The sequence below is a fragment of the Capricornis sumatraensis genome, chromosome X, assembly GCF_032405125.1.
Source record: "Capricornis sumatraensis isolate serow.1 chromosome X, serow.2, whole genome shotgun sequence".
Lineage (NCBI taxonomy): Eukaryota > Metazoa > Chordata > Mammalia > Artiodactyla > Bovidae > Capricornis > Capricornis sumatraensis.
In genome coordinates, this window is record NC_091092.1 from 65,951,644 (window position 1) to 65,968,688 (window position 17,045).

General features: G+C 38.6%; 1 protein-coding gene across 1 annotated transcript in view; it reads left to right on the top strand.

The window, feature by feature from the left end:
* CHM (CHM Rab escort protein) overlaps positions 1-17,045 on the top strand; it is a 214,332-nt gene that overhangs the window by 81,373 nt on the left and 115,914 nt on the right. Inside the window, exons 7-8 of the mRNA XM_068963181.1 lie at positions 122-242; positions 3,222-3,447. Coding sequence (XP_068819282.1) covers positions 122-242; positions 3,222-3,447 — 347 coding nt within the window. The remainder of the gene's footprint in view (positions 1-121; positions 243-3,221; positions 3,448-17,045) is intronic.

Sequence of the window (17,045 nt, forward strand, 5' to 3'; positions counted from 1 at the left end):
CATGAAACAGCCTGATAGAAAGGAAATAATAATCTTTGTATACTTAAAAGGAAAAAAATGTCATTTGGAATACTTGTATCAGTAGGAAGCAGTTTCTTAACTTTAAAATCATATATTTTAGGTTCCTTGCTCCAGAGCAGATGTCTTTAATAGCAAACAACTTACTATGGTAGAAAAGCGAATGCTAATGAAGTTTCTCACATTTTGTATGGAGTATGAGGAACATCCTGATGAATATAAAGGTACTGTTTTTCATTAAATTTGTGTTCTCACATTTTTTGAGATTCTTATTATTTTAATATGCTTTCTCTGATTTATTGAGCCACTTGCTATAGTTTTAAAATATTTTTATTTTGAATGATCCAGTAGGTTGGCCTCTAGCAAGAAGTACCTACTTAATTAAAATTAAAATTTAGTTACAGTACCCACACATTCAAGTGTTCAGTGGCCACACATGGCTAGTGGCTACTATGGGTACTATGCAAACTATGAGATGTTTTCATAATAACATCAGTCTATGATAGATGTTAATTTTTATTCTTGCTAATTAAACATTGTTATCAACTGATTCTTCATAGATAATACTCCTTTTTCATTATCCAGTTTTTTAACCATTTTTAAAAATAGAAGTTCTCTAAGCCAGGCTTCAGCAGTACGTGAACTGTGAGCTTCCAGAAGTTCATGCTGGTTTTAGAAAAGGCAGAGGAACCAGAGATCAAATTGCCAACATCCGCTGGATCATTGAAAAAGCAAGAGAGTTCCAGAAAAACATCTATTTCTGCTTTATTGACTATGCCAAAGCCTTTGACTGTGTGGATCACAATAAACTGTGGAAAACTCTGAAACAGGTGAGAATACCAGACCACCTGACCTGCCTCTTGAGAAATCTGTATGCAGGTCAGGAAGCAACAGTTAGAACTGGACATGGAAAAACAGACTGGTTCCAAATAGGAAAAGGAGTACGTCAAGGCTGTATATTGTCACACTGCTTATTTAACTTCTATGCAGAGTATATCATGAGAAATGCTGGGCTGGAAGAAGCACAGGCTGGAAGCAAGATTGCTGGGAGAAATATCAATAACCTCAGATATGCAGATGACACCACCCTTATGGCAGAAAGTGAAGAGGAACTAAAAAGCCTCTTGATGAAAGTGAAAGAGGAGCGTGAAAAAGTTGGCCTAAAGCTCAACATTCAGAAAAAGAAGATCATGGCATCTGGTTCCATCACTTAATGGGAAATAGATGGGGAAACAGTGTAAACAGTGTCAGACTTTATTTCTTGGGGCTCCAAAATCACTGCAGATGGTGACTGCAGCCATGAAATTAAAAGATGCTTCCTTCTTGGAAGGAAAGTTATGACCAACCTAGATACCATATTGAAAAGCAGAGGCATTACTTTGCCAACAAAGTCCATCGAGTCAAGGCTATGGTTTTTCCAGTAGTCATGTATGGATGTGAGAATTGAACTGTGAAGAAAGCTGAGCACCGAAGAACTGATGCTTTTGAACTGTGGTGTTGGAGAAGACTCTTGAGAGTCCCTTGGACTGCAAGGAGATCCAACCAGTACATTCTAAAGGAGACCAGTCCCAGGTGTTCTTTGGAAGGAATGATGCTAAAGCTGAAGCTCCAGCACTTTGGCCACTTGATGTGAAGAATTGACTCATTGGAAAAGACCCCCAATACTGGGAGGTATCGGGGGCAGGAAGAAAAGGGGACAACAGAGGATGAGATGGCTGGATGGCATCACCGACACGATGGATGTGAATTTGAGTGAACTCTGGGAGTTGGTGATGGACAGGGAGGCCTAGCGTGCTGCAGTTCATGGGGTTGCAGAGTCGAACATGACTGAGTGACTGAACTATACTGAAAAATAGAAGTATAGTTAATTTACAATGTTATATTAGCTTCAGGTGTACAGGAAAGTGATTCAGTTTTTTTTATATATATACACACACACACATACGCATATATAGTTTTTCAGATTCTTTTCCATTATAGGTTATTGAAGGATATTGCATATATTTCCCTGTGCTATACACTATATCCTTGTTGTTTATCTTTTTTACATATAGTGGCACATATATTTTACTGTCTCTGACCCTCATCTATTAATTTATCTGTCATTTAAAGATTTATATATTCATTTCTCAAGGATCACTTTTGCTTGGAATATTGAATTATTTATTTTGTCTGGTTAAAAGGAAGCTAGAAGGTGTGGGTGGGATCTCCTGGATTAGGTGAAGATATAGTTTCTAATCTTGGCTTTGCCCCACCTCGCTGTGTGATCTGGGGCCAGTTACTTACTTCAAAGTTTGTTGAAAGTTGAATACACCACTTTAGTATCAAGTGTTTTGCACTTAAAAGTGCATTGAGCTGCAAAAGTTATCCAAAATAGGGATATACTGACAATTCACTTACAAAATTGAGAAATATGGCAATTTTTTTTTACTATGTGGAATACTGAAAGTCTGACTCTTGTTCTTAAAGTTTTAAGTCCATTTCTTACTGCCAGATTGTTTCTCCATAGTAGCATAAACTTATATTCTCTGTAAATTTTTATAGTTTTTATTTGTTTATATTAATCTTAAAAGTTTTTCTGTTCCAGTAACAGTCCAGTTACATTTTTTTCTGTTCGTGGTTTAAAGAAATAGTATTTAGGGGATCCTTATATTTTGAGATGAAATTATAAGTCAGTTGGATTGATAGCTCTAGCCATACAGAAATTAGTTTCTTTACTTTTTAGTCATAGTTCATTGTTCCAAGGTTTAGGAAGGAATAGCAATTCAAAAAAATCAAGTGCTACTATATCCTTATTTTAACCAAAAATTTACCATTAGTCATATTTGATATTTCAAAGTGTAATCATTGACATTAGTCTGCAGTTGATAGTAAAGTAAGATTATTGCCAACGATGGAAAACTGTTGTGATGGTTAATGAATTATGTAATGCTTTTCTAATTTTTTGAATCCATAAAATACTAAACAGAGAATCATTTTTTAAAGCTTAAAAATTGTGTCATTAGTCCAGTTAGGATAGTGAGGTTGTTCCTAGTTTTTTCCCTCTAAAATCAATGGTCTCGGTCCAAAATGTAGTAATACTACCACCAACTGTGTCCTTTGCTAAGTGTTTTAAGCAAACTTGATCTCATTTTTGTACAGTGGTTTTAAATGGAAATTTGGTTCTGATTTTAACTAATAAATTTTCCTCTTTCTTTTCATAGCCTATGAGGAAATTAAATTTTCTGAATATTTAAAAACTCAAAAATTAACCCCCAACCTCCAATATTTTGTCCTGCACTCAATGGCAATGACATCAGAGACAGGCAGCAGTACCATAGATGGTCTCAAAGCTACCAAAAACTTTCTTCAGTGTCTTGGACGATATGGCAACACTCCATTTTTGTTTCCTTTATATGGTCAAGGAGAACTCCCTCAGTGTTTCTGCAGGTAAGACGGGCATTGGTTTTCTTATCTCTTCTTAAAATGATACTTGAATAACATGAAAATTAGAAAGACAAAAACGAAATTTAGTCAAGATTTAGTATATGCAGACATACTATTTGTTATTCAACTCACCCCTCCCGTCTTCCGCCGTTGCTAATTCTTAGGCTGAAGCCTAATGAGTTCATGTTAATCTTTGTTTTTTATTAAATTAATTAATTAATTTTAATTGGAGGATGATTACTTTTTTTTTTTTTTAGTTTTTGCCGTACATTGACATGAATCAGCCATGGGCGTACCTGTGTTCCCCATCCTGAATTCCTCTCCCACCTCCCTCCCCATCCCATCCCTCAGGGTCATCCCAGTGCACTGGCCCCATTGACCCTGTCTCATGCATCGAACCTTGACTGGCGATCTATTTTGCATATGGTAATATATATGTTTCAGTGCTGTTCTCTCAAATCATCCCACCCTTGCCTTCTCCCACAGAGTCCAAAAGTCTGTTCTTTACATCTGTGTCTCCTTTGCTGTCTGGCATATAGCGTCATCATTATAATCGTTCTAAATTCCATAGATATGCGTTAATATACTCTATTGGTGTTTTTCTTTAACTTACTTCAGTCTATATAATAGATTCCAATTTCATCCACTTCATTAGAACTGAGTCAAATGTATTCTTTTTAATAGCTGAGTAATATTCCTTTGTGTATATGTACCACAGCTTTCTTATCCATTCGTCTGCTGATGACCACCTAGGTTGCTTCCATGTCCTGGCTATTGTAAACAGTGCTGCGATGAATATTGTGGTACATGTGTCTTTTTCAATTCTGGTTTCCTTGGTTTGTATGCCCAGCACTGGTATTGCTGGGTCGTACGGCAGTTCTATTTCCAGTTTTTTAAGGAATCTCCACATTTATCCCTAGTGGATGTACTAGTTTGCATTCCCACCAACAGTGTGAGAGGGTTCCCTTTTCTCCACACCCTCTCGAGCATTATTATTTATAGACTTTTTGATAGCAGCCATTCTGACCGGCATGAGATGGTACCTCATTGTGGTTTTGATTTGCATTTCTCTGATAATGAGTGATGTTGAGCATCTTTTCATGTGTTTGTTAGCCATCTGTATGTCTTCTTTGGAGAAATGTCTGTTTAGATCTTTGGCCCAATTTTTGATTGGGTTGTTTATTTTTCTGGAGTTGAGCTACAGGAGCTGCTTGTATATTTTTGAGATTAATTCTTTGTCAGTTGCTTCATTTGCTGTTATGTTCTCCCATTCTGAAGGCTGTCTTTTTACCTTGCCTATACTTTCGTTCATTGTGCATAAGCTTTTGAGTTTAATTAGGTCCCATTTGTTTATTTTTGCTTTTATTTCCATTACTCTGGGGGATGGGTCATAGAGTATCCTGCTGTGATTTATGTCAGAGTGTTTTGCTATGTTTTCTTCTAGGAGTTTTATAGTTTCTGGTCTTACATTTAGATCTTTAATCCATTTTGAGTTTTATTTTGTGTATGGTGTTAGAAAGTGTCCTAGTTTAATTCTTTTACAGGTCATTGACCAGTTTTCAGAAGTCTGTTCTGGCATGTATGTCTCTTTTGCTGTATTGCGTATATGGTTGTCGTTACTATCTTTCTAAATTCCAAATATATGCATTAATATACTATATTGGTGTTTCTCTTTCTCACTTCACTTTGTAAAACAGGCTCCAGTACATACACATCATTAGAATTGAATCAAATGCATTCCTTTATTTTATAGCTGAGTAGTATACCATTGTGTGTATGTACCACCACTTCCTTATCCATTAGTATGCTGATGGACATCTAGGTTGCTTCCATGTCCTAGCTATTGTAAATAGTGCTGCAGTGAACACAGTGTGTCTCTTTTAATTCTGATTTACGTAGTGTGTATGCCCAGCAATTGGATTACTGGGTTGTATGGCAGTTCTATTTCCAATTTTTTAAGGAATCTCCACCCTGTTCTCCATAGTGGCTGTACTAGTTTGCATTCCCAGCAACAGTGTAAGAGGGTTCCCTTTTCTCCAGCATTTATTGTTTTTATACTTTTTGATGGTAGCCATTCTGACTGGTATGAGATGGTCAGTCAGTTAGTCAGTTCAGTTGCTCAGTCGTGTCTGACTCTTTGCGACCCCATGAATCGCAGCACGCCAGGCCTCCCTGTCCATCACCCACTCCCAGAGTTCACTCAGACTCTCATCCATCGAGTCAGTGATACCATCCAGCCATCTCATCCTCTGTCATCCCCTTCTCCTCCTGCCCCCAATCCCTCCCAGCATCAGAGTCTTTTCCAATGAGTCAACTCTTCGCATGAGGTGGCCAAAGTACCGGAGTTTCAGCTTTAGCATTATTCTTTCCAAAGAAATCCCAGGGATGATCTCCTTCAGAATGGACTGATTGGATCTCCTTGCAGTCCAAGGGACTCTCAAGAGTCTTCTCCAACACCACAGTTGAAAAGCATCAGTTCTTCAGCACTTAGCCTTCTTCACAGTCCAACTCTCACATCCATACATGACCACAGGAAAAACCATAGCCTTGACTGGATGGACCTTAGTCGGCAAAGTAGGTACCGCATTTTTGTTTTGATTTCCATTTCTATGATAATGAGTGATGTTGAGAATATTTTCATGTGTTTATTAGCCATGTGTATGTCTTCAGACACATGTTTAGTTAGTTCTTTGGCCCACTTTTTGATTGGGTCATTTATTTTTCTGGTATTGAGCTGCAGGAGCTGCTTGTATATTTTTGAGATTAATTCTTTGTTAGTTGTTTTGTTTTCTATTATTTTCTCCCATTGTGAAGGATACCTTTTCACCATGCTTATAGTTTCCTTCATTGTGCAAAAGCTTTTGCATTTAATTAGGTGCCATTTGTTTATTTTTGTTTTTATTTCCATTACTCTGGGAGATAGGGCATAGAGGATCTTGCTGTGATTCATGTCACAGCATGTTTTGCCTATGTGTTCCTCTAAGAGTTTTATAGTTCCGGTCTTATATTCAGATCTTTAATCCATTTTTGAGTTTATTTTTCTGTATAGTTTTAGAAAGTGTTTTAGTGACTTTCTTTTACAAGTGGTTGTCTAGTTTTCCCAGCACCGCTTGTTAAAGAGATTGTCTTTTCTCCATTGTATATTCTTGCTTCCTTTATCAAAGATAATGTGTCCATAGGGTCATAGATTTATCTCTGGGTTTTCTATTTTGTTCCATTGATCTATATGTCTTCCTTGTGCCAGTACCATACTGGCTGATGACTGTAGCTTTGTATTATAGTCTAAAGTCAGGCAGGTTGATTCCTCCGGTTTCATTCTTGTTTCTCAAGATTGCTTTGGCTATTTGAGGGTTTTTGTGTTTCCATAGAAATTGTGAAATTGTTTCTTGTAGTTCTGTGAAAAATACCGTTGGTAGCTGGATAGGGATTGCGTTAAATCTATAGATTGCTTTGGGCAGTATACTCATTTTCACTATATTTATTCTTCCAATGCACAAGCATGGTATCTTTCTCCATATATTTGTGTCATATTTGATTTCTTTCATCTGTGTTTTATAGTTCTCTATATACAGGTCTTTTTTTTTTTAGTTAAATTTATTCCTAAATATTTCATTCTTTTTCTTGTAAGGTGAATGGGATTGTTTATTAATTTCACTTTATATTTTCTCATTATTATTATATAGGAATGCAAGGGATTTCTCTGTGTTAATTTTACATCCCACAAGTTTACTATATTCATTCATTAGGTTTAGTAATTTTCTCGCTGTGTCTTTAGGGTTTTCAATGTAGAAGATCATGTCATCTGCAGACAGTGAGAGTTTTTCTTCTTCTTTTCCATTCTGGGTTCCTTTATTTTTTTTCCTTCTCTGATTGCTGTGACTCAAACTTCCAAAACTCTGTTGAATAGTAGTAGTGAGAATGGGAAACCTTGTCTTGTTCCTGATTTTAGAGGAAATGCTTTCAGTTTTTCCCCACTGAGGATAATGTTTGCTATTGGTTTGTCATATATGGCTTTTATTATGTTAAGGTCTGTGACTTCTATGCCTGCTTTCTGGAGATTTTTCATCATAAATGGGTGTTCAGTTCTGTTAAAGGCTTTGTCTGCATCTGTTCAATTTATCATATGGTTTTTATCTTTCAATTTGTTAATATGATGTAACAGATTGATTTGCGAATATTGATGAATCCTTGCATCTTTGGAATAAAGCCCACTTTATCATAATGTATGATCTTTTTAATATGGTTTTGGTTCTGTAGGCTAGAATTTTGTTGAAGATTTTTGCATGTATGTTTATCAGTGATATTGACCTTTAGTGTTCTTATTTGATGTTTCTCTTCTGTCTTGAGGTAGGCATGTATAGCTATGAACACCCCTCTTAACACTGCTTTTACTGAAACCATTAGGATTTTGGATTGTCGTGTTTTCATTTTCATTTGTTTCTATGAATATTTTGATTTCTTTTGTAATCTGTTGGGTATTCAAAAGCGTGTTGTTTATCCTCCATATATATTTATTTTAGTAGTATTCTTTTCCTGTAGTTGATGTCTAATCTTACTGCATTGTGATCAGAAAAGATGCTTGAAATAATTTCCATGTTTTCAAACTTACCAATGCTAGATTTATGGTCCAGGATGTAATCTATCCTGGAGAATGTCCCATGTGCATTTGAAAAAAGGTGAGATCCATATTTGGGGGATGAAATGCCCTGTATGTAAGTATATATATATTATTATATATATATTTATTAACATGTGTTTTATATTTATTAATATATATTATATTAGGTAATATATATTAATGTTATATATATAGGTCTAACTGGTCTACTTTATCATTTAAAGCTTGTGTTTCCTTGCTAATTTTCTGTTTGGTTGATCTAACCATAGGTGTGAGTGGGGTATATAGTTCAGTTCAGTCGCTCAGTCATATCTGACTCTTTGTGACCCCATGAACTGCAGCATGCCAGGCCTCCCTGTCCATCACCAACTCCCAGAGTTCACTCAAACTCATGCCCATTGAGTCGGTGATACTATCCAGCTATCTCATCCTCTGTCGTCCCCTTCTCCTCCTGCCCACAATCCCTCCCAGCATCAGGGTCTTTTCCAATGAATCAGCTGTTTGCATGAGCTGGCCAAAGTATTGGAGTTTCAGCTTTAGCATCAGTCCTTCCATTGAACACCCAGGACTGGTCTCCTTTAGAATGGACTGATTGGATCTCCTTGCAGTCCAAGGGACTCTCGAGTCTTCTCCAACAACCCAGTTCAAACGCATCAATTTTTCAGTACTCAGCTTTCTCACAGTCCAAACTCACATCAATACATGACCACTGGAAAAACCATAGCCTTGACTCGATAGACCTTTGTTGGCAAAGTAATGTCTCTGCTTTTGAATATGCTATCTAGGTTGGTCATAACTTTCCTTCCAAGGAGTAAGCATCTTTTAATTTCATGGCTGCAATCAGCTTTAGCATCAGTCCTTCCATTGAACACCCAGGACTGGTCTCCTTTAGAATGGACTGGTTGGATCTCCTTGCAGTCCAAGGGACTCTCAAGAGTCTTCTCCAACACCACAGTTCAAAAACATCAATTCTTCAGTACTCAGCTTTCTTCACAGTCCAACTCTGACATCAATACATGACCACTGGAAAAACCATAGCCTTGACTCGATGGACCTTTGTTGGCAAAGTAATGTCTCTGCTTTTGAATATGTTGTCTAGGTTGGTCATAACTTTCCTTCCAAGGAGTAAGCGTCTTTTAATTTCATGGCTGCAGTCACCATCTGCAGTGATTTAGGGGCCCCCCAAAATAAAGGCTGACACTGTTTCCACTTTTTCCTCATCTATTTCCCATGAAGTGATAGGACCAGATGCCATGATCTTCGTTTTCTGAATGTTGGGCTTTAAGCCAACTTTTTCATTCTCCTCTTTCACTTTCATCAAGAGGCTTTTTAGTTCCTCTTCACTTTCTGTCATAATGGTGATGCCGTCTGCATATTTGAGGTTATTGATATTTCTTCTGCCAGTCTTGATTCCAGCTTGTGCTTCTTTCAGCCCAGAGTTTCTCATGATGCATTCTGCATATAAGTTAAATAAGCTGGGTGACAATATACAGCCTTGATGTACTCTTTTTCCTATTTGGAACCAGACTGTTGTTCCATGTCCAGTTCTAACTGTTGCTTCCTGACCTGCATGTAGGGTTCTCAGGAGGCAGATCAGGTGGTCTGGTATTCCCATCTCTTGAAGAATTTTCCACAGTTTTTGTGATCCACACAGTCAAAGGCTTTGGCATAGTGAATAAAGCAGAAATAGATGTTTTTCTGGAACTCTCTTGCTTTTTCGACTATCCAGAGGATGTTTGCAATTTGATCTCTGGTTCCTTTGCCTTTTCTAAAACCAGCTTGAACATTTGGAAGTTCATGGTTCACATATTGTTGAAGGCTGGCTTGGAGAATTTTAAGCATTACTTTACTAGTGTGTGAGATGAGTGCAATTGTGCAGTAGTTTGAGTATTCTTTGGCATTGCCTTTCTTTGGGATTGGAATGAAAACTGACCTTTTCCAGTCCTGTGGCCCCTGCTGAGTTTTCTAAATTTGCTGCCATATTGAATGCAGCACTTTCACAGCATCATCTTTCAGGATTTGAAATAGCTCAACTGGAATTCTGTCACCTCCCCTAGGTTGGTTCATAGTGATGCTTTCTAAGGCCCACTTGACTTCAAGTTCCAGAATGTCTGGCTCTAGGTGAATGATCACTCCATCGAGTTCTCTACTATTATCTTGTTATCATTCATTTCCCCTTTCATACTTGTTAAGCATACGTCTTATGTATTGTGCTGATCCTGTGTGGTGAGCACATATATTTATAAGTGTAATATCTTCTTGGATTGTACCTTTGATCATTCGTTCGTGTCTTTCTTTGTCTCTTATCACGATCTTTATTTCAAAGTCTCTTTTATCTGATATAAGGATTGCTGCTCCTGCTTTCCTTTGGTCTCCATTTGAATGAAATATCTTTCTTCAGCCCTTCCCTTTCAGTTTGTATGTGTCCCTAGGTTTGAGTTGAGTCTCTTGTAGACAGCATATATTAAAGTCTTGTTTTTGTATCCATTTCGCCAGTCTTTGTCTTTTGGTTGGAGCATTTAACCCATTTACTTTTAAGGCAATCATTGATAAGTCTGATTCTGTTACCATTTACTTTGTTGTTTTGGGTTCGTTTTTATAAACCTTTACTATGTTTCCTGTCTAGAAAAGATCCTTTAGCATTTGTTGAAGAGCTTAATTGGTGATGCTGAATTCTTATTTTTTGCTTTTTATTAAAGGTTTTGATTTCTCCTTCATATCTGAATTCGATCCTTGCTGGGTATAGTAATGTTGGTTGTAGATTTTTCTCTTTATGTATGTCCTGCCATTTCTCTTAAGTATCACTTTTAAGTATGTCCTGCCATTCTCTTCTGGCATGAAGTGTTTCTGTTGAAAGATCAACTGTTATCCTTATGAGGATCCACTTCTGTATTACTTGTTGGTTTTTCCTTGCTGCTTTTAATATTTGCTCTTTGTGTTTGATCATTGTTAATTTGATTAATACGTATCTTGGGGTGTTTCACCTTGAGTTTGTCTTGTTTGTGATTCTCTGAGTTTGTTGAACTTGGGTAGCTATTTCTTTCCCCATTTTAAGGAAGTTTTCAAATATTATCTCCTCAAGTATTTTCTGATTCCCTTTCCTTTTGTCTTCTTCTTTTGGGAGACCTATCATTTGAATGTTGGGGTTTTTATCATTGTCCCAGAGGTCCCTGAGGTTGTCCTCATTTCTTTTAATTTTTTTTTCCTCTCTGCTTCATTTATTCTGACATTCTATCCTCCACCTCAGTTATCCCGTCTTTTGCTTCAGTCCTTCTGATGGTTCCCTCCAAACTGTTTTTAATCTCAGTTATTCCATTGTTCATTATTGACTCTTATTTATTTCTTCTACAACCTTTTTAAACATTTCTTGCATCTTTCAATCCTTGTCTCTGGTATGTTTGTCTGTAATCCATTTTGTTTTCAAGATTTGGGATCATCTTTACTATTATTATTCTGAGCTTTTTTTTCAGGTAGACTCCCTATCGCTTCTCTTTTGTTTGTTTTGATAGGTTTTTATCATGTTCCTTCACCTGCTGAAAGTTTCTCTGCCTTTTCATTTTGTTTAGATTACTGTGTTTGGGATGCCCTTTCTGAAGGCTGGAAGTTCATGGTTCCTCTTAACTGTGAAGTCTCCTCCCTGTGGGTAGGATTGGACTAATGGCTTGTCAGGGTTTCCTGGTTGGGCGAGCTTGTGTCTGTGTTCTGGTGGGTTGACCTGGATCTCTTCTCTCTGTAGGGGATTGAAATGTCCAGTAGTGAGTTTTGGGCTGTTTATGGGTTTGGCATGGCTTTGGGCAGCCAGTCTTTTAATGTTCAGGGTTGTGTTCCTGTTTTTCTGGAGAATTAGCTTGCTGTGTCTTTCACTGGAGCTTGCTGGCTCTTTGGTGGAGCTTTGTTTCAGTGTAGGGATGGATACTTTTGGGTGAGCTCTTATCTTTTAATGTCCCCAGGAGTAGCAAATTCTTTGGTGTTCCAAAGTTTTTGAATTAAGCCTCCTGCCTCTGGCTTTCCATCTTACTCTTACAGCAGCTCTAAGACTTCTCCATCTATACAGCACAGGAGATAAAACCCCTAGGTTACTGGTGAAAGAATTCTCCATATCCAGGAGCACCCAGAGAGATTCACAGAGTTAATAGAGAAGAGAAGATGGAGGAGTGAGATAGAGGTGTCTAGGAGGAGAAAAAGAGGAGTCAAAAGGGGAGAGAGCAATGAAGCCAGTAATTGATCCCTAAGTGAAAATGGATACTGAAGAACTAGATTCTAAAAGATACAAATTTGATAACAAATATCAAAAAAGATTAAAAACCTAGAATAGAGGTTAGAGTCTCAAAAATACAATATAAGAAATACAGAACAAAATCAGTCACAAAAAATAAGATATATATGTTTGCTGCTGCTGCTAAATTGCTTCAGTCATGTCTGACTCTGTACACCTCCAAAGAGGGCAGCCCACCAGGCTCCCCTGTCCCTGGGATTCTCTAGGCAAGAACACTGGAGTGGGTTGCCATTTCCTTCTCCAATACATGAAAGTGAAAATTGAAAGTGAAGTCGCTCAGTTGTGTCTGACTCCTTGTGACCCCATGGACTGCAGCCTACCAGGCTCCTCCTTCGATGGGGTTTTCCAGGCGAGAGTACTGAAGTGAGTTGCCATTGCCTTTTTAAAAGAAAATAATGATTTTTTTGAATGGTAATAGTAAGCTATAATAATGAATGTTAAAGGAGTAATAACCAAAATTTTTAAAAAACTAAAAAGTCATAATAGTAAAAATATATCTAGGAATTTCTCTGAAGCTGTTGTGGGCAGTGTTGGGTCAGTTCAGTGTCAGATAGTCCCTTGTTCTGGCTTGTACTTGTTCTCAAGGTCTATAGGCACCCCCCAAATGCAGTCTCAGTATCAGTTGCTGGGTTTCAGTCTGTTACAACTGTCACTTCGAGAGCAGTTCCCCCTTCTTTATTTTGGCTTCCTCTGTTTGCAAGTATCTTTAGTGTCCTGACACAAGGGGGCAAAGGTGGCTGCTTATTTAGGCTTGCTTGTTCTGTTGTGTTGTGGATAGTGAGGAACACTTCAAACAAATATCAGTGGCATATGTGAGCAGTGCTTGGAGTGGATGGATCACACTGGGTTTGTCACAGCTCAAGTCTTCGTGTACTTCCTGGATCCACACTGCTCAGGCTCCAAGGTGCTCTGCAAGGACACTATCGCAAATGGACCCTGTGTTTTGTGCGCTTCTCAGATCTAAGCCATTCAGGTTCTCGGGTGTTCTGCAGGGGCAGAGACCCAGGTGGGCTTGCATTTTGTACCCTTCCCAGGTCTGAGCAGCTCAGGTGACCGGGTGCTTGGCAAGTGCATTGTCCCAGGTGGGCCATGATTCCTATTCACCTCCCCGGTCTTTTGCCAGTTGGTTTTCTGGGTGAGCAGCAGGAGCACAGTCCCAGGTGGGCCCTGTGTCTCCTCTGAGAAGCTAATCTCAGGCTGTGACACTCCTGGCAGATGTCAACTGTCCAGGATCCCCGGAAGACCTGGGTGGCAACTGAGAGCCTGTTCACAGTTTGGTGGAAGAAGTAGTCTCTGGGGTCTAGATTGCAGCAGCCCCTTGCCTTCCAGCTCTGGCTGTCACATGCCTGCTTCTCTGCCTCCAGGGAGGAAGGGCCCTGTATGGCAGCTGTCTTGATTTTCTTTGGTATTCACTCAATCCTTTGTTTTGTGAGAGTGACAGGGGTCACTGTGCAGCATTAGAGCGTTTTGTGGGAAAGGTCTTTTTTTGTCTCTCTGGGGATCCCATGGCTTTTTTTGCTATCTCATGTTAGTTTCCTCAGATTGTCCTCAGGGCATTCAGGTCTGGTCCTTACACTAAGGACTGCTGATGCAGCCTGCTCCTCCCTGCACAACCCCCATTCACTGGTACTGGATGCCAGCGACTGGGCCACTTCTCCATCCCCGCTTGTAGTTGCAGTTAGGTGCATATTTTGTGGTTTAATTTTTTTTCCTCCTGCTTATGTTGCCCTCTGAGATTCCAAATCTCCCCACAGACAAGGCTGTGAGAGGGTTTCCTACTGTGTGGAAACTCCTTCTTCAAAACTCCCTCCCCAGGACAGGTCTCCCTCCCTAAACTTTGGACTCTTTCTGTCTGCTATATTTTGTCTTACTTCCTTTGGGCTGCCTTTCTGGGTGCCCGGTGTCCTTCACCAATGTTCAGAAGTTGTTATGTGGAAGGTGCTCAACATTCAAATGATCTTTTGATGAATTTATGGGGGAGAAAGTGGTCTCCCCGTCCTATTCCTCCACCATCTTAGAACTGCCTCCTCATGTTCATGGTTTTAATTTTCTAATATAAGCATTAATATGGTAAAGTTCAAACTATTGTTTTGTTGTTTTTTGTTTTTTTGTATTTCCATTTCATTTATTTTTTATAATATAAATTTATTTATTAATTGGAGGCTAGTTACTTTATAATATTGTATCGATTTTGCCATACATCAACATGAATCCACCACCAGTGCACACGTATTCCCTATACTGAACCCCCCTCCCACCTCCCTCCCCATACCATCCCTCTGGGTCATCCCAGTGCACCAGCCGCAAGCATCCTGTATCATGCATTGAACCTGGACTGGCAATTCGTTTCACATATGATATTATACATATTTCAATGCACAGTTATTGCATATTATTTTTATTATCTTTCAGTCCTAACTATCTTACTTTCCACTGTGTATTCTTCATTGACCCATGAGTTATGTGTTTTAAAATAGCTAATATGGTTGATTCTTCTGCTCTTACCATCTAATTTAATTCTATTCTGTTTACAAAATATATATTTATGGTACAGACTTTTTGAATTTTATTTCATGACTTAGTGCATCATCAATTTTGTCATTTTTCCACAAGAAGAATGTGCTCAAGAAGAATGTGTTTATCTAGTCTTTAGGTACAGTTAAGTTCAGTTACTCAGTCATGTCTGATTCTTTGCAACCACATAAACCACAGCATGCCAGGCCTCCCTGTCCATCACCAACTCCCAGAGTCCACCCAAACCCATGTCCATCGAGTTGGTGATGCTATCCCACCATCTCATCCTGTCTTGTCCCCTTCTCCTCCTGCCCTCAATCTTTCCCAGCACAGGGTCTTTTACAATGAGTCAGCTCTTCGCATCAGGTGGCCAAAGTATTGGAGCTTCAGCTTCAACATCAGTCCTACCAGTGAACACCCAGGACTGATCTCCTTTAAGATGGAGTGGTTGGATCTCTTTGCAGTCCAAGGGACTCTCAAGAGTCTTCTCCAACACCACAGTTCACAAGCATCAGTTCTTCTGCACTCAGCTTTCTTTATAGTCCAACTCTCACATCCATACATGACCACTGGAAAAACCATAGCCTTGACTAAACGGACCTTTGTTGACAGAGTAATGTCTCTGCTTTTGAATATGCTATGTAGGTTGGTCATAACTTTCCTTCTAAGGAGGAAGCGTCTTTTAATTTCATGGCTGCAATCACCATCTGAAGTGATTTTGGAGCCCAAAATAAAGTCAGCCACTGTTTCCACTGTTTCCCCATCTATTTCCCATGAAGTGATGGGACCGGATGCCATGATCTTAGTTTTCCGAATGTTGAGCTTTAAGCCAACTTTTTCACTCTCCTCTTTCACTTTCATCAAGAGGCTCTTTAGTTCGTCTTTACTTTCTGCCATAAGGGTGGTGTCATCTGCATGTCTGAGGTTATTGATATCTGTTCTGGCAATCTTGATTCCAGCTTGTGCATCCTCCATCCCAGCATTTCTCATGATGTACTCTGCATATAAGTTAAATAAGCAGGGTGACACTATACAGCCTTGATGTACTCCTTTTCCTATTTGGAACCAGGCTGTTGTTCCATGTCCAGTTCTAACTGTTGCTTCCTGACTTGCATACAGCTTTCTCAAGAGGCAGGTCAGGTGGTCAAGTATTCCCTTCTCTTTCAGAATTTTCCACAGTTTTTGTGATCCACACATTCAAAGGCTTTGGCATAGTCAATAAGGCAGAAATATATGTTTTTCTGGAACTCTCTTGCTTTCTCGATGATCCAGCAGATGTTGGCAATTTGATCTCTGGTTCCTCTGCCTTTTCTAAAACCAGCTTGAGCATCTGGAAGTTCATGGTTCACTAATTGCTGAAGCCTGGCTTGGAGAATTTTGAGCATTACTTTACTAGCATGTGAGATGAGTGCAGTTGTGCAGTAGTTTGAGCATTCTTTGCGATTGCCTTTCTTTGGGATTGGAATGAAAACTGACCTTTTCCATTCCTGTGGCCACTGCTGCATTTTCCAAATTTGCTGGCGCATTGAGTGCAGTATTTTCTCAGCATCATCTTTCAGGATTTAACATAACTCAGCTGAAATTCCATCACCTCCACCAGCTTTGTTCATAGTGATGCTTTCTAAGGCCCACTTGACTTCACATTCCAGGATCACTCTAGGTGAGTGATCACACCATCATGATTTTCTGGGTTGTGAAGATCTTTTTTGTACAGTTCTTCTGTGTATTCTTTCCACCTCTTCTTAATATATTCTGGTTACAGGGTTCTCTAATTATTGGTTTTGAAGTCTGACAATAAAGCTTTGAGTTGTAATTTTCAAACATTACTTTATTGAAGTGTTTACCTTTGATCTATCAATAATAGAGTGAAATGTTTCAAAAGGTCCCATTATGATTTTTGATTTGTCAGTTTCTCCCTATAATTCTATCAGTTTTTTTATATTTATTTTGAGTTAATTTATTAAGATCATATATGTTTCCAGTTTAATATTTCTGATGAATTTAATATTTTGCATAGTCTGGTTTCTCCATCCCTAATATTAAATTTTTCATTAAAGTCTATTTTGCCTAATATCAAGTAGCTACTCCAACTTTTTAGTACTTGCCTATTATATCTTTCTCCATCCCTTCATTTTTCAACTAAATTTAGAGCTTTTAATAGGAGACTATTAACATTTTTTAAAAATTCCACCA